General features: G+C 43.2%; 1 protein-coding gene across 1 annotated transcript in view; it reads left to right on the top strand.

The window, feature by feature from the left end:
- Positions 1–26,894, top strand: part of LOC138505078 (mucin-5B-like) — a 2,064,041-nt gene that overhangs the window by 1,561,936 nt on the left and 475,211 nt on the right. The window contains exon 31 of the mRNA XM_069625397.1: positions 20,329–20,436. Within this exon, the coding sequence (XP_069481498.1) occupies positions 20,329–20,436 (108 nt within the window). The remainder of the gene's footprint in view (positions 1–20,328; positions 20,437–26,894) is intronic.

Here is a 26,894-nt window from a genome sequence, read left to right as displayed (position 1 = left end):
CGCTGTTAGCGAGGGGCGAATGTCTGTTAGGGAGAGCAGTACATCATCTGCATAAAGGGAAATCTTATGTTGAGACGTGCCAGCGGGAAGGCCCGCAATACCCGGGTCTCTCCGAACCTTCTGTGCTAGGGGCACCATCACCAGGGCGAAAAGAAGGTGGGACAACGGGCATCTTTGCCTTGTTCCACAAGTCAGGGAAATCGGGTCCGAAAGATTGCAATTGATGCTGATGAGCGTTTTAGGGGCCTGGTAATTTGCTAGGACCAAGCTGCGAAAGCCAGGGCCAAACTGGAAGGCCTCCAAGGTCCAGTCCACCTTGTCGAAGGCCTTTGTGGCATCCAGGGCCAGTAGTGCCAGTTTATGCGAGTCTTGAGAGGCAATATCTACTAAATTAAGGGCCCTTCGAATATTATCCCCCGTAGATCTATGTGTTACAAAGCCTGTTTGGTCTGGGGCTATTAGATTGGGCAGAACATTTGCTAGGCGATTCACCAGGATTTTAGAGAACATGTTTGCGTCAATGTTAAGTAAAGAGATAGGCCTACATGAGGTATTGTCTTTAGGATCCTTGCAAGGTTTGAAAAAAAGCACCGTTATGGACTCTTGCATGGTTGGGGTAATGGAGCCTGAGATCCTAAACAAGTTGAAGAGGGACGTTAGGGGTGCCACCAGCTTGGGGTGTAATACCTTATAAAATTGAGTGCTAAAACCGTCCGGCCCAGGGCTCTCGTTTTTAGGGATCGAATGGCTTCCTCCACCTCCTCACCTGTGATCAGGGCTTCCAATGTCACTCTGTCCGATTCTTCAAGCCGTGGGAGTGCGGCGTCTCGCAAGTATCGCTGCTGTTCCGCTGTGTCCAGGGAAGTTGCCGACATTGTGTCCATAAAATGGGCCGCCGCTATTCGTAGCTGGTCTTTTTCCCCGTATTGGGTCTTCCCTTGTGGATCGCGTAGGCCCAGTATCGTGTTCCTTCTCCGTGCTTTCGCTAGTTTCTCTACCAAGAGTTTATTTGCTTTATTGTTTCTAGCATTGTAACTTTGCTTGGTTTTTGCTAGTAAGTGCGCTGTTTCCTCCGCAAGATGGGCCTCCAGTTTTCTCCTGGCCAGTTGCAGGGCTCGATGAGATTTCGGGGACCAACCTTTATGAACCGCTTCCTTGAGGATTTTATGAGTAGGTTGTTTATGTTTGTGGAACGCCGCTCTATGAGCAATCACTTCACCCCGCACCACTGCCTTCATGGCGTCCCATGTAATGGCTGAGGAAGTATCCTTTGTTGGGTTTTCTGGGAAGTAGTTCTTGATCACCAGAGCTATGGAGTCTCTAAGCGACAGGTCGTTCAAGACAGGGTCATAAAGGGTCCAGCGCCATCGGGGGGGGGAATCAGGGTCATGAGCACGAAGGGTCAGCGTGATCGGGGCATGATCTGAGAGCACTCTTGACCCCATTCACACATCGTCAACAAAGGCCAGTACTTGTGGGGTGGGGTCAGCATGAGGTCGATGCGGGAGAAGGTTCAGTGTACATGTGAGAAAAAGTATTTTTCACCAGAGTGGAGAATTCTCCATGAGTCCACCACTCCCAGGGTTCGGAACAGGTGGAGCAGGCTCACAGCAAGTTTAAAGTCCTTAGGAGCTGGCGGGTGTGATCTGGGCTAACATTGTTCGTGATGCACTCCAAGGGATTCTAGGTGGCATACACCGTGGAGTCGGGCATGAGCCATGCCAAGCCCGCTGCTACTGAGCGCATCTTCTGCGTCCTCACACCTGTCGTTCTTCAAAAAATTGGCACTTGAGGGCTAGCTGTAGAGAAGGTGGGAAGTCGAGCTGTAGATATCAATTCGGCTATGAAACATAGATTCTCAAAGGGGGGAGGGTTAACGCCTAGATTTCGGTTTCTGGACCCTGGTCCAGGCAGAGCGCTTCAATTTTGGAGGGAGTTCATCTGAGCCACCCATCGGAGAGCTCAGGGAGGGTCCACCATTCTTTTCGGGCGGGGTAGGGTGTAGGATTGAAGCGGCGTCCTCCATGTGGCTGATCGTTTGAGAGACCCCCTTATAGGAGAACTAAAGGGCGGTGGGGAACAGCCAGCGATAACAAGCCTGTTTCTCCTGAAGGAACATCGTCCAGGGCCTCCGGGCTCAATGCTTTTGAATAGTTGCCATGGACAAATCCTGATAGATCTGAAGAGGAGAGCCTTGGAAGGTCAGGTCGTCCTGGGAGCGGCCAATCTCCATGATGGCCTCCTTGGTCGAATAGAAATGGACTCGGGTGATGACATCCGGGGGAGATTCGGAGTCGACCCCCATCGGGGTCGGAGTCTGTGAGTCCGGTCCAGCATAAGTTGGGATCTATTTCCCACAGTGCATCAGTTTCCCTTCACCCAAGGTTTGTTGGACTTGGACTGGGACATTGGACTGCATTATTCAGCATGCAGCAGGTGTCCTAGTCTCTTTTTGTTTCGTGCTTGCTATGAGATTGTTTTCTCGAGAATGCATCATTCCCTCACTGTTCATTACTCACAAATTTGGGTGCATGAATGTTGTTCACTAAACATGGACCAAATGCTTTAGGCGCGTCTAACACTCTGTTGACATAGGGGGTCATTACGAGTTTGGAGGTAGCCATGGCGCTATTAGCGCCATGGCTGCCTCCAAACCCGAGTCCAGGTCCGGTGTCTCTGAATGGGGACTTACCGGGTTATTCCAACCTTGGAGGATCCGGTAAATCCCCATTCAGAAAACCATTCCCCATTCCCATTTGAGCCCCCATAGGGCTCAATGGGAATGGGGAAGGAGCAAATAACGGGCCCGCTAATAGCGGGCCCGTTATTTGCTCCATGGTCCCTTGACGAGTCCCGCTAAGAACGGCTGGTGAGACCAGCCGTTCCTGGTGGGACCCGCTAAGGGACCTCGGAATATGGCGGTAGGGGGTTAACGGCACCGGCATCCTTACCGGTGTCGTTAACCGCCTAACGCCATACTCGGAATGAGGCCCATAGTTTCTCAGGGCTCCACTCCTCTGTTTGACTCTGCTTCTGCTTCCCTTTTGGTAGCTTATGCTTGACTATCTGCTCCTGCTTCCGTAGCATACTTGCTACTCTAATTTTGGTCTTTGGCTCACTCTTCATGTCAGGACCCTTTCTAAGACCAATGTCTTCATCTGGTTTCAACACTTCTCTCCCTTTTGGTACTAGCTTGCTGTGGTGTTCCCGGGCTGATCCTCGGCTCACCCACTCAGCGTCTCCTTCAGCGTCTCCTTCTCTGCTTGACAGGGGTCTGCAACCTTTGTCTCCCCAGACTACAACTGCCATAAGCACTAGCCAGCATAGACAATGTTGAGAGATCATGGGAGCTGTACTCCTAAACATCTGGAGAGCCGAAGGTTGCAGACCCCTGTTCTATATCAAGCTCTTTTTTGTATTATGCATATCAATTCACAGATAATAATAGAATTGTGCCCAGCAGTAATATTACCTGTGTTCTTGTAATTGTTATGTGGCTGCACCTGTATCACCTGAACATACTTCCTGTGCAGGTATATTGGCATAAGTTGAAGCAAACTTTTACTTTTGATAACTGGTGGGACTTATTTGCTGTTATTGCAGTAGTAGCAACACAAAGGTGAAAAATTATACCATACCGGTTATTACTTCAGCCTTCTAAATAAGGTGTAATAACTGAAGTTAAACAATTTTTGAGTGAGTATCATTATTTTATGTTTCTTACTCATTTAGATACATAATTGAAATGCATTATCTTAACAATAATATTACAGTAACATGTGCTCATATGCCCACGAAATCGGGCAATAACAGATCTTGAAAAATAGAAGACTTGTAAGATGAGGATGATAATTTAGGAAACTTTGGATCACAAACACAATAACACAGGTATAACTAATACCTAAATGTTTGTCTTATTTGGGATTAGTAATTAACATAATATGGATTAATGTGTGATTATAACATATTTTTGTGATTTTGTCTCTTTTATATTTCTATTTCATTTTCCTCAAAGATATTTTGTACATATCATGGGACAGGACCTGAAACAGTGTTTATCTTGTGCAGATAGACTGTAGCACAATATGTGAGAAAAATGTGTTTGCCATTTTTCATTTTTATCTTTGATTGTAAAATGTTGGCATATTTTTCCAGAATTGAAACCATTGGAAACACATGTTTCCATTGGAAGGATACATACCGTTTTATAGAATATAGTCTGTTTTTCTTCCATATACCTTTTTAATAAGTTAAGATTAATAGTGCACCTTTCATCACTTACATCTTTGACTTTTTATTAGTGGAAGAAACCTTGCCTGTTCTAGAAACCAAAGGTGCGCATAAGGGCCAGCACGATCACAACTGAAGACTTTGGTGCCCCTTTAACACCTAATCGAACAGTCACTAAGACGTGATGGCAGAGGGACACACTGGAACTTGCTCATTCCAAGTATGTCAGAAGGGGTGCTGAGAAATGGCAGATCAGCCAAAGGTAGAAGAAAGGTGTCATAGAAAATGGGGAAAGAATTTGTGGCAAATTTCCCAATAGCTTTTCAGCAATTTTAGAGGGGTGAGCTATACATCCAGCTTATGAACTTTTTCCCGTATGTCAATACCATTCATGACACTATTAAATTTACTTCGACTATGTCAGGTTCAAGTGTCCATTTTTTAGACACAAATATTATACTAACCATTGACAACAAGATTGAATTCAGTGTTTCATAAACCAACTGATAGAAATGTACTTCTTCTATGGGCCTCTTTCCATCCAAGAGATTTGGTACGCAACTTACCCTACTCAAAAATGTTCAGACTCAGAAGAATTAATACAAAAGATCAAGATTTTCCAAAATGAAGCAAGACTTTTAAAATCAAAACTAATGAGTAGATGATATCCCAGAGATATCTTAGAGCAGGCTCAAATGAAGGCTTTCACACTATCAAGAGAGGATGTATTACAATATCGACCACAGGGAAAACAAGGAGCATCCCAGATGGTATTTCCCATAACATTTGGATGAGTCACATTGCAAGTTATCAAATGATGAAGATCCACTGGTCGATTCTTCAAACTGATCCATCTTTTAACAGTTTTTCTAAGGAATTCCCAAAAGTGGCATGTAAAAGGCAGAGGTATTTGAGAGACATAAGGAGTGGAGATAAGCAAAACTTATCATCAACCACAGATGTTGGGAGCCTATCCATGTCTTTACTGCATACATTGCAATAATGTTATTATAGGATCAATTTTGTACAATTCACAAATGGGGGACAAGTTGGAGCTCAGACACTATGCAACAAGCACCACAAAATTCACAGTATACAGTTTAAAATGTCCATACAGTAACATCTATGTAGCGAAAAACACCAGGGCCACGAAAGAACTGACAGATGTACACAAAAAAGACATGAGAAACAAGAACTCAAGATCGCCAGTCGTGAGACATTTCATTGCGTATACTCAAGGCATTACTCAATTGAAATGTCAAATAATGTATGTTATTCCAAAACTTCCAAGAGGTGGTGACAGAGAAATATATTTGGATTCCCAAATTGCAATCTATGTTCCCATTTGAGATGAACGAGGAATGGCAACTAAATTGTTTTCTATTAGGGTGTTACTCCTGCCTCATAAAAACATCAATTTTAAAATTGGGATCAAGCAAATTTATGCTTTAATATCCCAGAATACTAAGCTAAGTAACTATACAAGTTGCAATACGATGAGATTGTTGCCAAGTTAATCCTAATATAAGAAAATAGTCTGTTTTTTTATTTCCAGCATTTGGTCTGCTTGATTAAATGACGGCACTGAGTAGGTCACAAAAAGCATTTGGAGAATAGCATTTCTGACACATGCCGTAGGGAACAAGATGATGAGTATTTGAACAGATGGTATGACAATGTACTATATAATGTGGATTTTGTTCACGCTGCAGGAGTGAGGGAAATGTGCGTATAAAATAACAGGTGCAGCAGCAATGAACAGTTGTATGCAAATATGAGCTATTGGGCTTTAAATGAGGAAGTGGACTGAACGGAATAGCATCTGGGCATTGATTGGCTTGGAGCACTATTCGTAAAAAACGTAGGAGGAACGTTTAAAAACATTACGTGTAAACACAACGCATTTATTCCTGTACCCTAGTTTATACAATTGGGATATGAGGTGACATGTATATAGCGTGGGATTCCTTGACCCATGGTACACAAATCGGATATGGATAGACGATTTTATCATTTACAACTTTTTTGAATTTCAGGTACCTGAATCTGAAAAATATATATATTCCACTCACAAAGACGAATTGACGAAGGGTAAACGCTAAAGCAGTGGCAAATATTACAACTGCATAACAGTATGTTTAGACTTTATTTTATTTGGCATGTATTTACAGCGCACAAAGCCCTGAGGCATCTAGGCGCTAGTTGCATTAAGTGCTTGATATATGAATATGCAGAAGAATACATTATGGGAGATGCTCTCCTCATGGTGCGGGGAGCTACATCAGACATGCATACATAGGTCATAGTAGGTGCAAGTAAACCTACTGGGAAAGCCTCTCTTCATGTTACGGGGAGCTACATCAGACATGCATACATAAGTCATAATAGGTACAGGTAAACATAATTGGAGAACCTCTCCTCATTATTACAGGGAGCTACCTCAGGCATGCATGTGCAGGTGGAGACGGGAAAGAGGCTAGGGAGGTAGTGTGGAAGAGGGAGGGGAGCAGGGGCAAAGTGGTACAGCAGTATTGGTAGAGGCACATGCAGCATGTGCCCACAAAGAGATTCCAAAGACCAACTTGCAAGGTAACGGCACAAGGCAGCATGTGCTTGCAGCAAAATTTGAATTTCAAACATGATGGAAAAAGCACAGGCAATGTGTAAATATAGTGAAGTTCAAATGTCCACTATGAGATATAACGGCACAAGGCAGCGTGAGAGTGCAGTAAGATTTGAATTTCAAACATGATGGAATAAGCACAGGCAATGTGCAAGTATAGTGGAGTGCCTTTAATTGTCATATGGAACTCTGAACATATAATGTACACGTGTGTGTGTTCTGAAAATATAATAGTTGTAGACACGTGTGTGTGTGTGTGTGTGTGTGTGTGTGTATATATATGTATATAAATATATATATATGTATTAGGAAACTATATTTGAGCCAAGTCCACATTTGCCACCTAGTAGCCATTGTTGGAAGTTCACCTCCAGTTCTGAACCACAACAGCAAGCATTGTGGGTATGCAAATTAGCCCAAATGGCAACCTTTTCTCCAGCAAATTGTCTTTGTCTTAGAGGGCAGTGCTACTTTTTACATAGCTTAATCAACCAAAGACAGACATTTTACAAGTCTATTTGGACAATTACATACCTGCTTTTAATCATATTACGGATCATCAGTGCAGTATAGTCCCGACAGCCTTGTGGTTGGGGCATTTGGCCAAGAAAGTTATGTTATGCAAATTAGCATACCCACAATGCCTTGATGTTGTGGCTCAGAACTGGAAGTGAACTTCCAGCAATGGCTACTGGGTGGCCTTTTGGAATGTGTGACTTGGGTCAAATGAACTTTCCTACTTTGACAATTCAGGTGAAAGGGCTTCTTTCAAACCCTTTTAAACCCACCATAACTATCTTGGAGTTGTGAAAACATGGCCAAATGCTCCAACCATATGCCGCATTATAATTAAGGTGAATATGAAGTACAATAAGAAACCTGAAAAATGAATTGCTCATAACCTTTGACTGGAAATACGGAATTGGCTGGAATTTTGCGAACCAAATTGTACTCGCCTCTCCTTCCTTCCCCAGATTGGACATTTTGGGAAAGATCCAATAAATAATAAAGAAGTTATTAAGATTAAGAAAACAAAACAATTCAGTTTTTACCTAGTGCCCATTCATTTTGTCATAGAGAAAAAGTCAAATATTTGCTTGAGGATACAGTGAAAACTGCTGGACAGAATTCGACCAAGTACAAAACAACTTTGGCACGAAGCACAGATTTCATTTCTGAGGGCTGTCTGGGGTTATTGCGTCCAGTAATTTTTAAAATATTTGATGGAGAACGGGGTGTCCCCTTCCCCCAAAACTATAAAGATATCTCCCATGGTGAATTGCAGTAGAGAGGCTGACAGGATTTCTAAGAAATAAAAAAAAGCAGCAATTTATTTTCTCCAAAATTCTATTGCTAATAACTTTTGACTTGGATTTGGATGAAATTTTCAAAACAGTTTGTCATGAACCTCCCTACCCCCACGCCCTACCATCCAACAGCAAATTATGGAAACAATACGTTATACAATGAAAAAGTTATTAAGAAAACGAAACACCTCAGTTTTCAGTGGTATTCTGTTTCCCCTAGGGAAAAAGTGCAGTTTTTGGACAACCCTAGCATGAAAATTGCTGGGCAGATTTGGACAAATAGGAAACTACCTGGGCACAAAGTGTTGACTTAAATTACTTGACTAGATGGGGTAAATTAATCCAGTAGTTTTTTAAAATATTTAAAAGAGAAGGGGTTACCCTCTGCTCCTTAAAACCTTGGTGCTTTTTATAGCAGAGAGGCTGAGCGAGGCTAATTTATGACATGCTGGATGGATTTGTATGAAATTTGCCAAACAGTTTATCAAGAGCCCAACTAAACTTGATATTTCAGGAACGATTTGTCAGAAAATAAAAAAGGTATTAACAGAACCTAAAAACACTGTTTCAGCCTACTCGCATTCATTTTCCCATAGAGAAAAGGTACAGTTTTTGAACAGGCGTAGCATCAAAACCGCTTAGCAGATTTGGACCAAATAAGAAACAATTTGGGCATAAAGTGTTCACTCAATTTCTTGACTGGGTTGGGGTACATCCATCCAGCAGTTTTTGAAATTACAAAGAGAACCGGGTGCCCCTGCGCCTTAAAACCTTTATATCGGTATTGGTGCTTTGCAGCAGAAAGGCTGAGAGAATCTAAAAACCTTTGACTTGCTGGATGGATTTGGATGACGTTTTCAAGGTATTGTCAAGTGCCCCCCCCCCCCCCACCTCCAAAATGGAAATTTTGGGAATAATTCGTCAAAAAATGAAAAAGTTGTTAAGAATTGCATTTTAAAATATACAGTGGGCAAAGGCCCAAAACGCATGTATAGTGGCAATGGCTTAAGGCCCTGGCAACCTAGTGGGTGTAAAAGAAACATATTGGGGGAATATATACAGTGGTCACGGCCAAAGGCCCTTGCCACTGGACATTGCCAAAAGCCATGGCTAGTGGCCCGTAAAAAAACAATGGTATAATAAAACCCTTTCAATTCACTGAAAAAGCTCTAGTTAAAGTGCAGTTAAGTTGACCAGATTTAACGCAACAAAACCCTTGAAATTCAGTGGATGTGGGAAGTCATGACCAGCTTAACCAGGTCAGTTCCCATTGCAACGCACATGAGCACATACATATTAAAAGAGAGTGGAATCACAATGACATACAAAATGGCTTCATGGGGGATATCAACGGAAACACACAGACTTAAGCTGGTCATGACTTCCCACATTCACTGAATTTCCAGGGTTTTTTGTTGCATTAAATCTGGTCAACTTAAATGCACTTTAACGTTTTTTTCAGTGAAAATATATATATTCATCCAAAACCAGCAAACCGTGCAGACGCACATTGAAAATGCACTCCACCTCTCAATCAATACAAATGAGCTACTGCATCCAAAACATTGGCACACAGTCCTTTATTAGTGGATCCCCAAACAGGAAGAACACATGAAGCTGGATATTGCGCCTTTCGCAACAACCATGTTGCTTGCTCACATACAATACAAATAAGGTTGATTACAGTCTATATACACATACAGTCTCTATGGTTATTCTATGGTGCACAATGAGTCCCTCATTAGTGTTTGCACCTTGTCTACCACAACCATATGTGATCTAAAACTGTCTGCCATTTTCAAACTGTGTAGCAGCAATGATCAAATGACCATTTTTGTAACAGTGAATCTAACAGAAAACAAATTGCACAGACAAGGAAGGCTCCCGTTTGAAAAAGTATGCTAGACATATAAAGTGCTTAGTGCTTGCAATGTCAAGTGAATCATAATCAAGTGCACACGACAAAAATAAAGATCCTCCAAATAAAGTGCTTTGTGCAACCTCACATAGACACTAGACCAGCCCAATGTAAAATGTCTAAAAGTTATCTAGATCCAAAATGGATAAGGGGCATATAAGGGAGGGAACATAAAATACCATAGAAATGTTTTTTATACCCATGTTTTATGTTCAAGTGTTTTGTGTGGAACCCTAATGAGCCTGAGGTGGAAACATGGGCGGATACATTTCAATGTTATGCCACTCAAGTGAAATGGTTCCATTAAAGTGCAGATGCGTAAAGTGCAGCAAAGCTCATCAAAGGGATAAAGGGCATAGTGCTTACCTCTGGAGGAACGCTATCAAAGTGTATAGTGCATAATGTTTAAAGTGCCATGTGCAAAAGGCTCACCTAATGAGTAATTCCATTAAAGTGTATAGTGCTTTAACCTGAGTATCTCCAATGAGGTGCATAATGTATAAAGTACAATACGCATATTCAAACAACCTTAGTCCCAACAAATCAGATTGCTTCCTGATCATACACAGAACACATCATGGGAGCATAATCCTCTTCACATTCAGCTACAAATGTAATCCCCTGCATGGTCCATATATACAAGAAAATCAAAAAACATTCTACTCTCTGGATAACCATACCCATACAACCAGTAATACAACCACATTGGCAGACATACACCACAACACTCCTCCCATCACCACATCCAGTTTGAATACTCCTTTCAAATTTACCAATAAATCTATACTGGATACTGAAAAGGTTATATTCTCATTGAAACCTTCCAGGGTGACAGCTGCCCAGCGCAAGTAATCAAGGATGCTGCCAGAGATCTAGCTCCCTTCGTCTCCAAACTCATCAACGCCTCCTTCAACTTAAGTACTGTCCCAACTAACCTCAAAGAATCGTGGGTTCTACCACTTCTTAAAAAACAGACACTAGACCCATCCATCCCCACCAACTATAGACCCATCACAACGGTTCCTTTCCTCCTCAAAATTATTGATATAGTAGCCTACCTCCGAACCAAACCTATTTGGAGGCAAACTACCTCTTAGGATCACGTCAATCCGGATTCAAACCACAACATGGAACTGAAACGGCGCTAATTGACTTAAAGACACAAATCGACGAGCTGGAGGATAAAGGTAAAACAGCTATACTACTCCTCCTTGACCTGTCGGCAGCCTTTGACTTGGTGGACCATACAGTATTATGCGACCATCTTGCATCAGCTGCCCACTTCTCGAGTCATGCCATAGCATGGGTTCAATCCTTCCTAGCTAACCTTACGATGAGTGTTCTCCCCATCAGCCTCAGCAGACCCAATTCAAATCACCTGTGGTGTTCCACAAGGCTCTTGTGTCTCACCGACAATGTATAATATCTTTACTAAGCCCCTCTTCGACAAACTTGACCGATTGGGTGTCACATATACTAATTATGCTGACGACACTCAGATCCTCATTCCCCTCTCGGGCAACTTTGTCGAAGACACAGCTCTAGTAAACAGAATATACCTCCTTAATCAGGCATGGATGGCCTCACATGGACTCTGTCCGAATGACGACAAAACTGAGATTCTGTTCCTGGGTTCTGACTCTAACCTAAAAAACTCAGCCCCAACTACGCTGCATTTACTATCGACGGCAACGTAATCAAAGTAGTTAATCAGGTAAAAACACTAGGCTTTTACTTGGATTCCACACTATCACTAAAAAAACAAGTCGGCTCCATGGCCTTCTCCACAGCCTATACGTGTAAATTAATCAGGGCCTGCAGACCCTTTTTATCTAAAACCAGCTGCATTATACTCGCTAATGCATTAATAATGTCCAAGCTAGACTATTGTAACGCCTTATATGCCGGAGCCATCAAAAGCACCATCAACAAAATTCAAACACTACAAAATAATGCTCTGAGAGCAGCACTGAATATACCATGAAGGGAGCATATGTCCAATCATAGAAGAGACCAGCATTGTTTAAAAATCAGTGACAGGATACTACTCAAAACAGTGTCCCTCACCTTCAAAGGTCTCAATAATGCCGCTCCCCCTTATCTCTCTGACAGACTGACCAGAAAAACCACAACGCACCACACCAGAGCCTCCAACTATCTTTGCCTAGAAATTCCTAGATTCAGACTCTCCAAAGCAGGTGGATCTAGCTTCCCTGTCAAAGCGGCTCTCTTGGAATGCATTGCCCGCTTCCTTCAGAGTGGAACAACCTTACTCCTGTTTCAGACCGAACCTACAGAACTGGTTGCAAACTAATGACACTTAAGTAACGACTTTCAGCTTAACCTCGACTTCTCTGTATAAACACTGCATGTATACAAATCGCTACTCACTTGCCCTATCAATGTATCTACCAGTTTCCATGTATACCAGACCTAACTTGTATGTAATTTGAATGGTGTATGTTTTAAGTATTTGCCTGTACTTTGTAACCAAGCTTTAAGTATCCTTGTAACTGCTGCGCCCAGCTGCCTAACGGTTTGGTGTGCATTACCAAATAAACAAACAAACAACAAAGTGACAGTATATCCCCATACAAACATGTTGTTAAAACTCCACACATTTGAGACAATTCTTTCCAAGATGCATGATGCATATCCATTATTCAGTCTTCGTCATAAAATTATCCGACCCACCTGCATAATCATTATAGAACTACAAATGTCCAAAGCAAGACACAAAAAACTCTAAGTGCCAGTTCAAAAGGAACACAAGATAATATATATAGATATATTCATGTTTTTTCAGCCACGTGAAGATGATCATACAGAGCGAAACAAGTACATGGTGTAGCCGCTAGAATACTAATGCTGCCTTAAACCATTAAATTGAATGAAAACCCATTACAAATGTTTGGAAACAACCTATAGAGTTTATATTGAATCTATGATAAGCGATTTGAAAAATCGGGTGGTAACGCACCAAACATGAAAAAAATCTCATTGACCAGCAAGTAGAGACTGTTAATTCATTCCAGAATAATTTACATCCCTGACCAGGATGAACGATAAGAGAAACCAGGAAAGTAAAAAAATCTAAGAGTGCAAGTAATACATTTTACACATTTTTGCTATGCATCCAGTCCCTGTTGAATGGGTCTGGAAAGAAAATTAAGAAAGAAATACTTTAAAAAAAAACTTTATTATTTCTTGCCAAGGCAACAAAACCACCAGAACAACAGCATTACAGCGTAGCACATGTTCATACATTTACAGCATCAGCGGGAATTTCACATCTCAGCAACCCAGGCTACATTATTACAGTGTTTCATTGGCTCATAAGAGGCATTGGTCGCACCTCAGGGCATAGATAGTTCAGGGGGCGTCAGATGGGTCCGCGTCCATTTCATTTTCTATAGCCAGTGCCTGTAGACATGTGCGGAAGGGTGGCCATATGTCTCGGGTCGTGCAGCCTGATGGCTACAAAGATATCCAGCGCTCTTCTGTGTCTAATGCCCAAGTTACATCTCAGAGCCATTGTTCAATAGTGGGGGCAACGGGTCTAAGCCATAACAGTAATATACATCGTACTGCGAGAAGCATGCATAGGCTAGCTAGTTTGCGAGCACCACTTTACAGTGAGGGGAACTCATGAAATAGACAGTTCATAGGGTTTGGATCTACAGTTCTCTCAAGCATTGCGGATACAGCTGCACAGACGTTTACCCAATAGCCAGAGACCCCAGGGCATGTCCAGAGCACGTGGAGATAGCCTACCTCATCGACGTGGCATCTAGGACAGAAAGATGGGTGGTCATGTGAGATAATGTGGAGCCTATTTGGAGGGTAGTGAAACCACTGTAAAATCTTGAACTGAATCAGGCGAAACCTAGCATTCAGAGAACCTCACGGGAGCAAGAGCACATGGACTCCCATATCTCATCAGTCACATCTATACTGAGGCCCTTACATCAGGTCTCCCGGAGTTTGGTGAGTGGTTTGTTGATCCGATCTTGGAGCTGCCTATATAGTACAGACACCACCCCAGAGGGCGTTGCCGTCCCATCCAACAACAAAAGCAAGGGTTCATCTGGTGGTTGTGAGGGAAAGTCGTGCCACGCCTTCTTGACGGCGCACCGCAGTCCGGCATACTGCAGCCATACAGAGGGGGGTGCCTGCTCAGATGTTTGCGGAGGTCAGACCAGTCCATGAACAAGCCTTGCTCATACATTTCACCCAATGTGGAAAAGCCATTGCTGGTCCAGCCGGCCACCATGGCTGCGCCCATACTGGGGAACCCGGGGACAAGATTCCATAGAGGCAGATCTCTGTGGAATGGGCAGGAGTTGTTGGTCCGCTTCCATATCTTATCCCATGCAAGCACAGTGACAGCTGCCGGGTTGGGGACACCAGTGTCCTTCCATGTAGGGGTTAGAATCAGAGAGCGGAGTTCCCTAGGCTTGGCGGCCAGGCACTCAATTTGCACGTGGGGTAGTGGTGGCAAAGTGCCGACCAGTACCTAGCATAGCGGGCCTGGGCTGCCAGCCAATAAAGCTCATAGTCTGGGGCAGCTAAGCCTCCCTGTCTGTACGATCTCACCAGTGTAGACCACTTCAGTCTCACCGCTCCGGAGTGCCACAGGAAGCTATTTATTGCAGTTTGGAGCCCAGCAAAGAACGCTACTCCAGGCCAAAGAGGGACGTTGAGGAAGCGGTACAGTAATTGGGGTAGCACCACCATCTTAAGGAGAGATATTTTACTCGCCAGGGTAATGGGTAGTTTCCCCCATCTGGATAGGTTTGGTACAAGTTGTTGTAGATATGCCCCAAAGTTGTGCTCTAGTAATGTGCCTTGGCTCCTACTGACCACAACCCCTAGGTATTTTATTTCTGTTGGGGCCCAAGCAAATCCCAGAAGGTCCGTCTGGGTTATGGTAGCATTGGTTAGGGGGAATAGCTCAGACTTGGATAGGTTAACTCGAAGGCCAGGAAGGGAACCAAAGTGAGAGATATCTTACATGATGGGCTCGAGTTTACGTTCGGGATTTTTGATATATAGTAACGTGTCGTCTGCGTAAAGCAAAATAATTTCCGGGGGGGGTGGAGAGCCAGATCCCTCAGTGAGAATGTTCATGACGCAGCATGTCGGCGAAGGGTTGCATCACTATAAGTGGAGAAAAGGGGCAGCCTTGTCTGGTTGTCCTACAGATATTAAAGGGGTGGGATAATTGGCCATTAGTACATAGGGTGGCAACAGGATTGGCATAAAGTAGCTACATCCATGAGATAAAAGGGGGACCGAAATTACATCTCCCAACCACCGGCCAAAGACTGCGCCAAGAAACCGAGTTAGGCTTTCTGAATGTCTAGTAAAGCAGCCACTGTGCATGCCCCGGGATCTGTTTGAGCAAGGACGTTAAACAAGCGCCACAGATTAAGGGCCATACAGCGGCCAGGGACAAATCCAGACTGGTCTGGGTGCACCAACTGCACCATATAAGGAGTAAGGTGGAGGGCAAGTACTTTTGCAAATACCTTGACATCAGAGTTAATCAGCGACAGGGGGCGGTATGAGCCACAACTCACGGCAGGTTTGCCAGGCTTGAGAAGGACTGTTATCACTGCTTCCCTGAGAGTCGGGGGGGGGTTCCTTCCTCACACAGGCTTCCTCCCAGAGAGCTGCCAATCGGCGAGCAAGGAGGAATTTGTAGCATTTATAAAATTCCATGGGTAAACCATTAGGGCCTTGTTAGAGGGGAGCATGTCTATAGCACGAGAGATCTCCTCATCCAATATGGGACGGTCGAGGGCTTCCCTTGAGTCATCAGAGAGCATCGACAGTGGGAGCCCGTCCAGGAAAGCATCTATATTCCGGTGCGAAGCCTCATCTCTGTCGGTATAAAGTGATGCGTAAAAGGAACAGAAGACCTCATTCACATCAGGTTCGGTGTGAACTACCTTACCTTCTGAGTCTTCAATAAGTGGGATATGTCATCCCCCCTCCTCCTGGCGGACCACTCTAGCTAGGAGTCCACCAGGTCTCCCCCCTCGCCGTATTGTCTAGCAGCCAGCGGGTTGTCCAGAAATGCCTGCTCCCTTTCCAATGCCTCACTGAAACCATTCAAAGCCTCCTTAATTGCACCCAGGTCAGTGGTGTACCTAGTTTCAAGCTGCTTAAGAGAGGCCTTGCATCTCTGCATATTCCTGTGTATTGCCTTAAGGATCCCAGACTCTATGGCCAAGGCCATACCTCGGATATACGCCTTGAAAGCAACGCAGAGGATAGCAAGAGTTCACTGAGCCTGTATTAATACCAAAATAGTCATTGACACAATCCCCTAGTTCAGCCTGAAACACAGGATCCTTTTTTAGTACAGGGGAGTGGTCCTGACCTCAAACATTTAAACTACAATGGTTTGCTGTAGAAACAATTATAACACATCTCCATATTAAGTAAAATACATCTTCATAAGTATGCATCATAGGAGGGAAACGTACAAATCCAAATTCTGGTAGAACTGGAAAACCAGTTATTAAGACCTTTATTTATTTAGGTCACATATTACAGCATGGATAATTCAATTTTGCTATTTGCTAGCTGAAAGACTTACATATAGACAATAAGCAGTAAACATAGTCACCTGTTTGCTGAGTTTTGTAAAGCAAGGACACACATTTTTAACACAAAAGCCACAAAATGCTGCCTGTTATACTTAAAGTCGTACAGAAATCTAAAGTGACTTTTTATAGGCACTCTGCCAACATTTCAAAAAAAGAACACATTCGTAAGATAAGTATAGTGTGTTGTCTCCACAATACTATATTATTACTCTGTTGTGTTGCCTGTTTGTTGTGTTACAAAATATTACTTCATATTTATCAACACTTTTACAACCAATACTTCGTACAATGCAATGTTTTGCTTCAAGAATCCTAAAAATAGGGTCTGCTAAGAGGCGACGTCAACACTGAAGGTGGTAAGGATGATGTAGGTCATTGGTCTCTATGATGTAGGTTCAAGACACGATGACGTGGGACTTTTCGGCTGTGAAAGGGTGGCATCCTTCTTCTGGGGCCAGGAAAAGCAGGTCTTCCTATGATTAAAATACAATACATAAGATATTGTTGAATGTTCCAGAACATGGATCATGTATGCTAATGTTAAAAATGCCTGTGAGAGGCTACAAACTGGGGAAAGCCCTCCGTACCCAAGCACTGACCTTGCGTTCGGAGGTTTTTAGGTGTATGAGCTGATAGTAGCAGTGCTCATGGTAAAAGGATGGTTGCCCGCTAGCTGAGGGACGTTGGGTGATCACTGAAGAGCGACCTGAAAAAGACATATGTGGTGGATTAAGACACATGTGGCTGGGGAGCCTATTAGTTGCTGACATGATGTAAAAGTAACAAAAAGAGGGGGGTACCTGGTAGAATGGGTACCGCAGGGCGAGGTGCTGCATGAGTCCCTCGGTGTGAAAGGAGTCTTGGTGGCAGGAGATCAGTTCCTGTCTGTAAGATCTAGGCGGTCAGAAGATCGAAGCTGCTGAGCGGGGGGAGGGGGGAGAGACAAAAAAACCAAAAAAGGGAAATGAAGAGACCGTAACGGCCTGTCAGTGAATGGTACAGGCTGTGAGGTGGAGCCCTAAATGGGAGGCTAGTGCCCTATGTGGGGTAGAACTCACCTAAAGGCATGGATCTGTTGGCGTGCGGCGAATTCCCACAGAAGCGGTGCTCGCGTTCAGAAGAGAAGGAGCTGTGCGAGCAATATGAAGTCCGCATGCGGGTGGAGGGAGCGTCTGTCCCTTGCGCATGCGCATGGGCGCAGAGGTCTGGTCTCCAGGGAGACAACGACGCGAAAGGACGCGTCTTTTGAATTCGACAGTTGGTGTTGTGGAAATACTTTTAAATGCATTTTGAGGGGTGGACAGAGCTGCTTTCAAAAGGTGCTCCGTGGCTCTGGGAGGGGCACTAAGCCCCAAAAGACTTTAGGGTTAACAGGAGTTTAATGAAATCAGATGAGGACAATCCTCATGGCATGGCACTTTCTGATAGGGTAAAGGAGGAGTCTGTATGGATGACGATTGCCTGAAAAGACAAGAAAAATCTAAACAAATAATATTCCATCACAAGAACATCTGGTGTCACAAACAAAAAAATGGACATTCTCATAGTAGTTTGCATCTTCTAAAAGGTTTTAACACCATCAGCATTATTAGCCACCCATGCACAGTTGAGCGCAATTAACAATGATGCTGCTATTTAATTCCTAGCAGAGAAGACAGTGGCAACTGATACTCCATAGACTGAGGTACTCAACACTGAACTGGAGTTGCTTGAGAACACAAAACCATCAAATGAAACAGCCTACCTAAATAAGTAACTAGCAAGTATCATGGAATCTAAAGGTGGAATATAACAGTACAGAAAAAGATATAAAGATAACATTAATATAAATAGTTTGGGCATCTCTAAAATCTTTTTTTAAATGTAATGCCTATTGTTTTAGCATCGACAGCCAAATCGCAATTATGTAAACTCATCAGAATTATACATCATACATGTTTCCTAGCATATTGCACTTCTATTGCTTGAATCCATGCCAATGCAAACAAAACAATGAATTAACATCCCCACCTCCCACAGTAGTACTTATTAAAAAGATCAGCATCGGAAGCCAGTCCTTAAGGTATATCACCATTCTCCCAAAGTTTTTCAAATACAGGCAAGCACCTTAGGAACAAATCCCTTGGAGACTTAAGAGAAAACATGTAGGCCGATCCAAAGTATGGTCCTGTGATCTGAAATGAAAAAGAAGAGTTCCCATAATTTAATGTGCTTTGGAGCATGAATGTCCAGGCAACTTTGAAAATAATTGACAAAGCACGGTTATCTGTGGGTTCTCAACGGTCAGCCATGGATGATGAGTTTTTTTCTATTCTTAGGGAGCACATCCAGGAAACATTAAGTATAAGGGGCCAACTCTGGTGGAAATGATCATATCTACGAGCAATCCTTGGTGTCCGTCCATATGGTAATTTGAGCACTCTTCCTTTCCCCACACTGATCTATGGAGGCCACAGACTAGCACATACAGAATGCGAATGTGGCTTAAAGTTACAATTTTTTATGTGTCCCTAGTTAGGGGAGAAAGCCACGGATCCAGGATTCACAACTGTGACACATCCATGTAGCCCCAAATGCCTTGAAAAACCTAATCATCCTAAGAAAGGAACATTTGATAGCACATACTATGTTGCCAAGGGATCTGAAGCCATCCCTGGCCACCCCTTCAGTCTCCTATTGTTAACATGTGTAAATGGTTCTGAACTACATTCTAGGTAATTCAGCTTACCCCAAATTTCAATTAGGTGGTCCAGCTAAGGAATCACTCCTAACAATTTGTCCCGTTGGTGGCTAAGTTGATGAAAAGCATTAATTGTAGTATCTTGGCACAGTACTTTCTGAACACACTAATAATTGTACATTTTGTGACAAACTAATTGCTGAATGCTTTTCACACTTTGGAGCTCATATTCCAAGTCCCCGGAGCATAAATACTGATAAAGACAGGCCAAAAGATGCTATGCATGTCTTAACACCTTTATTACATGCTGGGGCATTTTTGTGTTTTGTTAAGGCAGTGGCGATAGGGGGCATGGAATAGGAGTTACATTTCTCTTTTCCCCGCCACCTTAAAAGTCCACTTGGTTTTAACGCAGGATGCTATTTTCATACTGGCACAATACCAATGGAATCTGCTGGCTTTTGACACCAGCAAAAACCAGGCGGATCCATAGGAATCCATTACAAATGCTGCCTGCCATGCATGTATTTGCTGGCAACGTTTACTCAGCTTGCACTGTGAAGTGCAAAATGGAGGCACCAAGCTGATTTTGTCCGCATTTGTTACTTCAGAGAACAAATGATAAAAATTGCCATGAGTGGACCTGTATGCACTGAAGCGCGCACGCTGCCCGTCCTCTACAGGCAATGTATGCCCCAGATCAACATGAGCTCTGTTAAGTCTGTTTGCTTGCATGCTTTCCTTACACACCAAAGACTTGATGGCAGAAATGTGTTAAAGAACAATGTGAAAAAACTTCCTGCACTCTTGGTTTGTCACCTTTAATCCAGAGTAAACTTTCACACAAATAGGATAAATATGAGGATAAGTAAGACTGCAGAAGTAGGTTGAATGTCACTGTAAAAACTGGCCTCATACTGTTGTGTTGGTTCTTTCTTCCCTTCTACATGCAGGGTGTCGACCTGATGCTTGCAGTAACTCTGTGATAAGGTGTCAGCCAGGCTTTGAACCCACCTGTTTACTTTTCAAGGAAAATGACTGCTGTCCCAGCTATAATTGTAGTAAGTCCTGCATGTTCAAGCATTTTTTCATAACAATGTTTTATGCCAGCCACATGATTGTACCATAACAATTTGTACTACTGTTTATTGCAAAAATCATTACCTCTTCCCCACCATTCCTACTAGTCACTCCTTTTTCGTTCTTCTTCTGTACCATCCTACCATCCTTAAAGTTTTACATTGTATCCTAATGTTTTCAGACTCAGTCGTCACGCTTAGATCCCTGTGTCCCTTATTACACCTTCCATTGTTCATGCTCTTTTGTCACCCATCCACCATGCACCCCTCATATTGTTCACCTGGTTTTCCATCCATCATCCTTGAACCTCCATATTGTTTCTCCAATTTCGTACCCTACATCTATAGTCACCTTCAATTCATCTTGACTCTCTTCTGACCTTACCCATCATACTCCTTCTGCCCTCTGAAATTCTCCATCCTTAATTTTCTTGGCTAGTTTCCCTACTACTCCCCTAACTTCATTTTAATTATTTCTTTATTCTTAAACTCTTCCCAAGGACACCCTTATTCTATTGTCCATCTTCCATACTTCAATCCTAAACCCTTGTACATCCTCCCTGTTCTCTACTCTTCTTCCTGCACCCTCTCGGCCCCCGCTTGAGCATCCCTCTTTTATCCCCTGCATAGCCACTTCCATCATTCACCATCTAAGGTCCTTACCATCCATCGTTTTCATCATCATCGCTCTTCCATCTTGATTTCATCAGTGGTTCACAGTCTGGTCAAGTTTCAGATAGTCTTACAATTGTTGGAGGGGAATGTGCAATGACCCGACCCATGTTTCTCAATATAAGCAGGCATTTGACTCTTTGTCGACTAAGCTACATGATTTATATTTCCATTGTCATTGTAATTTTAGGAATGGCAGTCCTTCTAGCTGTATTGATGTTTGAGAAGTTGCTTCGTAGATGTCTATTCCAGATTATGGTTCAAATTACCCCATACCGTGATTCCCAGTATGCATGTTCCTTTTGAGACCACAGGGTAGCATACATTGCTATTCTGGATTATAACTTTACCTTCATTCAAAGATGTGGTCAAATCAAGGTGATACTGGTCATGTTTTAGGATCTCCTACATCCTTGCCTTAAAATGCAGATTTCACAAAGATTCATAGATCTATGTCATAGCTTCATCGTTGCTAAGAGTACTAATTAAAAATTAGGTCTCGTGGTAATCTCACAGCCACGATAATAATCTATTTTAAGGTGAAAAGGAGGGCAAATACGGACGGCATGAAAGAAATGAGTACAGAGTATCAGATAAACCAACATGACAGGCACTGTCACTAGGAGCCCACGTTTCACCTAAGTAAGATGGTGTGATATGTAAAAATTCAGCAATAAAATATCAGAAACAGCTGTCTCTTTATAAACTGAAAGGCAAACTGATATCAATAAAGTCACTCAAGTTCACCCATTATAGCCATAGTGGAAGAGAGCAACCCTGGCGCACAGACAGCGATGATGAATGTGTAATTTCTTCCATCAAGAGGCAGTCACGTCTTCAGTCTCATCACAGTTTCGATCTTGGAAAAAATATAGCCATTTGTTACAAAATCATGGGTGCACTGACAAAGCCAAAGGGCCAAAGTGTTTTCAAGCGTGAATGTTATGTTGTGTTTATTTGGGTTAATTGGCAGAGAGTGGGTCGATCTGTGCTTTGAAGTGTGTTTTGTATGTGTAGTCTGCATGGGTTGTACATGTGTGGTTGTGTCAGTGGATGTATGCAGAACTGGAGTGTGGCATGAAAGAGTTTACCTGGATGCTTTGAAGGCATGGCCCCATATACCCTCATAGTTCCATCATGTTTTGCTCAAAGGGCAAAGATTGATATCATATATGTACCCAATGCACTGTTGGGTTATGCCTCTTCACTCCCACCATATACCCGTCATTGTATTTCAGTAATGATTTTAACCGTTGTGCACCACAAACTAAATTGTACCTTAGCACTTCATAGCAGGCGTTATTGTTACCCAATAGAACAGTAACCAATGTATCGACATTGACAGGTTGAAGGGCTGAAGGAGCTTTGCTTGGATTCCCACTGCTGGTCCGTTTCACAGGGATGTTAAGGCAATCTCTTAACTCGCTGTGCTATCTAGCCAGACTGTCCGGCACACCCAACAAATACCAGGTATCGGCATCATTCTCCCAGTAGTACCATTATATGCTCTGGTACTCTTGGCACGTGATGGGTATTATCATGATATGCCTATGTATTCATGGCACATAAAAGCTATTGGCATCATATAGATAGGTACACATATCACATGCATGCCGGATACTCACATTAAATGCCATGACATGCCATCATGTGTTCAGGTACTACCACCATATACTTTTTAAAGATATTTGCATCTTACATATGGCCTGGCTGTTCCACCATGTGTCATGTAATGCCTCTGTATGCCCATATAATTCCACCAAATGCATAGTTGCCTCCCCCACCCACATATGCAGTCAAATGCAGTCATACAAGGTTACTCAAACACACACACACACCCACTCACATAGACACATACCTTTGCAAAGCACATTCAAAGCAACATGCTCTCAAATTCCACAGTCCTCCGGTCATATGAAAGGTTGAGTCAGTTGCATTATATGCATCACTTACAGCACCTTTGGCTAGCCAGACTGGACCCAATAATGTCATACATAATCCATTATAACACTAAGGAAAATCACTCACCAATTGAGACAGGTGAGCAAACTGTTGACACCACCAGAGTTAATCCGCTGAGGGAATTTCAGTTTTATTTTTGGTTAAAAATTAGCACTGTTGTTTTCTCTGTCTTGATTCGCTCTGGGTCCCATTGCGTGCCCAAACCCAAGGCAAGTATACAGGATAGTAATGCAAAAAGTGATGGTGAGCTACATAACCTATGCTGCAAACGCCTCCAAGAAGCAGCACCAAGCCCAAAACACTGAGGAGCCCGGGCATCTCTCCACGGCAAGGTACCACTGACACGGTTGGCAGTCGGGGTAGTTCTATTTGCATACTTGGGGGAAAATATGAAATCTTAAACCTGACCCATCTGTGTCCTTCCTCTGTTGCAATACATCACGATAGGGGTGTGCACTGCTGGATCATACTGAATTTCTAAATTCAATGTAAATAACAGGCCACAAAACAGAGGTGCTCTTCTTCCCTGCCAAATACTCTCTCATCTCTCTCCTCTGCATCATCTATGATCCCTTCTCACACCTTCTCTACCTTCATCTCCAAAACCGCAACATCGGTTCGCCTAAACCTCCTAAATATTAGGAGATCAAGCACCTCCTTTCTTTCAACACTGCTAAGCATCTCTTCACTACTCTTGTCTTCTCTAAACTGGTCTACTGTGCCAACATCCTGGCCTACTGTGCCAGCATCCTCTTTGGTCTCTCCAACTATGCTTCTGTCCACTCAACATGATCATTAAATTCCTACCAGGTCTGTCTTTGAACTCCCTCACTTCAAACCTACTTCTTCGTACCGTCAGCAGGCTGGATTGGTGCAAAACAAGACTAGATTGAAATGTCTTCTACTGGTTCATAAATCTGTTCTCTTCCCCCTGACATCTGCGAAAGAGTCTGCACCGCTATTTTCAAAGCCAAATTGAAAGCCTGCCTCCTCGCCTCTGAATTACCCTGAACCTACCTCGTACCTGCCTTCAAGCTAACACTTTTCCCTCACCACTTACCTGGCTCAATCCCTCACTTTCTCTGCCTCCACTCTAGCACTTCATCCATCATGCCACATCCCTATCTCAGCGGGAAGTACCGCCTACCTGCACTTACAAATCTCAAATGTTCATAGTCCTTAATCTATATATGTCCACCCATGTTGTCCCCAGTGACTGTTCCATTTACTACCCTCCACAACCTGGTCAGAATTTCACTCAAACTCACCCCATTGTAAGAAGCTCACTGCTTCCCTGCACATCCAATATCTTATTTATTGTATTTTCTTTTGTGATCAAAAGAGCATTCTTCTTCCATGTATAACAAAACGCAACTGTGCATCCACACTATCCAACTATTACCTCACGCTCACAAGACAACCCCTCCATATAAGCTAACCCGCCAGACAAAATGAGACCACTAGCATTACACTAAGAAACCCAAACCCAAGCTAGTAAGTAGAAGATAGAATGCACTAGACTGACCTACACAAAACCCTAGCAGTATTCCTGGAGATGTACTGACTTCCTAAATGACTAACCCAACACACACAACAAAAATCATGTGAGACATAGGTATGGTGATTCCCTTGCGTCCATCTAGACATGGTGGTAAGGACTGAACTGTTCCGCGTCACACACAGATATGAGTATGGGCATAGGTCACAACTAGATAGATTCACGGGGGCTAGTTTGCATCAGGCACAGACTGGGATGTAAGGGCTGGCCTGAGCGACGACAAAGTTAGAATTGTAAAGACGGACTAGTGCAACATATGGACAGAGAGGTGACAAACAGCCTTGTGTCATGCTGAAACTAGATCAGTGTGAGGAAGAAATTCATCTAAATCTTGAAAGATACACAAAACTAGTATGCGTTTCTTCAAACAACAATGCTAATAACCAACTCTACTAAAACTTCACCCCTCTTCATACACCTCTCAAACCCTAAATAATCACAACCATACCTCTTAAACCACAGCAACTTGCATGAACTTCACTACACCGCAACAACAAACACACCACGCAGAGCCTTACACAACAGCACATGACGGACTCCGACCGGGATACCACACCAAAAAGCTCAGCATACAGTGTTAACCGACCTGAAGCTGCCAACAGCAGATCACAGCTCCCTTGCTCTTTCTCAAAACGCTGTCCTACTAACGTGGCCTAATCTACCCCATTTCTTTCAGATCCACCAGAGCACCAAGGGACCACTACGGTGGTGATAGTGTGCGGTATAAATATCCTTTAACATTAACATATCAATATAAATAAAAATAAACAAGTATATACATATAAATAAACTTTCACCTCCATGTCACTGCATTTCATGCTGTGAGTTTTATTTGAAACGTAGTCCTTGAGTATGCTTGTTATAGTGTATACACACTCTTGGTGAAGCTGTCATCACACTGGCTATGTACCCTGGTTCCCCACTGTGAAGATGGATTTCTAGAATCAGGCATGGTGGACAGATTTTAGGGAGGCCATTCTAGTTTTTTTTTTTTACTTTCTTTATTGAGTGCTTGACAATACAACAGCTATAAACATAACAGTTCGATCACAGCAGGTACAGTACAACATGCTAGTTTTGGTGAACAGGGAGCTCTGTGAGAGCTGTCAAGGCTTAGTCTTAGGAGACTGTGAATGTGGTCAGGGGCCCTCAATGTGTCCACACAGAATGGCACACAATAATTCAATTTAGATAGTCGGTTATACAAATATAGTTATTTATTTAGGTTGTCGGATCACACTGATAATTAAATAAGTAGGTAGTAATTTCACACAATACTCTATACTGGTGTCCTCCTAGTGCTGTCACAGAAGTTGTTCCAGGACTGGTTCCCTTGAAGGTAGGAAGCTGGAATTCAGGGAGAAGGTGACTTGTGGCACAAGCTGGCGATCACCAAATTTATGGACTTGGGCGTCGAACAGCGATGATTCTGGTGAGGTAGCACACAAGAGAAACACTGGACAGCCCAGGGACACTTTTGAAGGCTCTGGATCCTCAAAGTCATTGAGTCATTCAGCCCACTAGTCTAAGGACTGAAGCACTGCAGTGAATCTTTGCATATCGAGTAGGTGAGCAGGGCTCTGCTGAGCCGGACACTGGCGAGGATGCTGGGCCAGCACAAGAGTCATCGTTGGGTCATGAAAGTTCTGCTCTTCTTCAAGGAATTCTTGGCTCCAACATCGATCTGAAGAATGGCTGCAAAAGTCCTTTTATCCAAGATTCAAGGTGGTAGAAAATCCAAGCCCACCAATGGTAAGGATCTGTACCATTCAGACAGCCATTGGTTGTCAATCAGGGACAACTACTGGTTTCACATCGACCCCAGAAGAAAACCTTCTGGTACCAAACGAACTATGTCTGGAGGCAACAGCTTTCCAGTTAAAGCAGCGCAATTCTGGAACTCCCTTCCTCCTACCTGCAGGGAGGACCTACCCTACCATCAGTTCAGAGCCAGAAGTATCCACTGGCTTAAAACACTCGACTCATAACGACCTTCCGATGCCGGGATGCGCCACTACCACCGGGCTTTTTACCTCATTGTATGTAAATATGTATATAGTATTGCTTATAGTGTATATGTTCCTCCCTTCCTATTCGGCGTGATACGTCCTGCACTGTAACCGCAGCGGGACCTCACCCTATTGTATGTAACTAAGTTTTTGCAACCCTCTTGCTGCCTTTGCGCCTGGTTACCCCTGGGTTTGGTGCGCATTATAAATAAATAAATACAAATGGACTGAGACTACCC

This window comes from Ambystoma mexicanum, chromosome 11 (assembly GCF_040938575.1).
Source record: "Ambystoma mexicanum isolate Mex_15411 chromosome 11, UKY_AmexF1_1, whole genome shotgun sequence".
Lineage (NCBI taxonomy): Eukaryota > Metazoa > Chordata > Amphibia > Caudata > Ambystomatidae > Ambystoma > Ambystoma mexicanum.
This window is presented reverse-complemented; position numbering and strand designations above follow the sequence as displayed.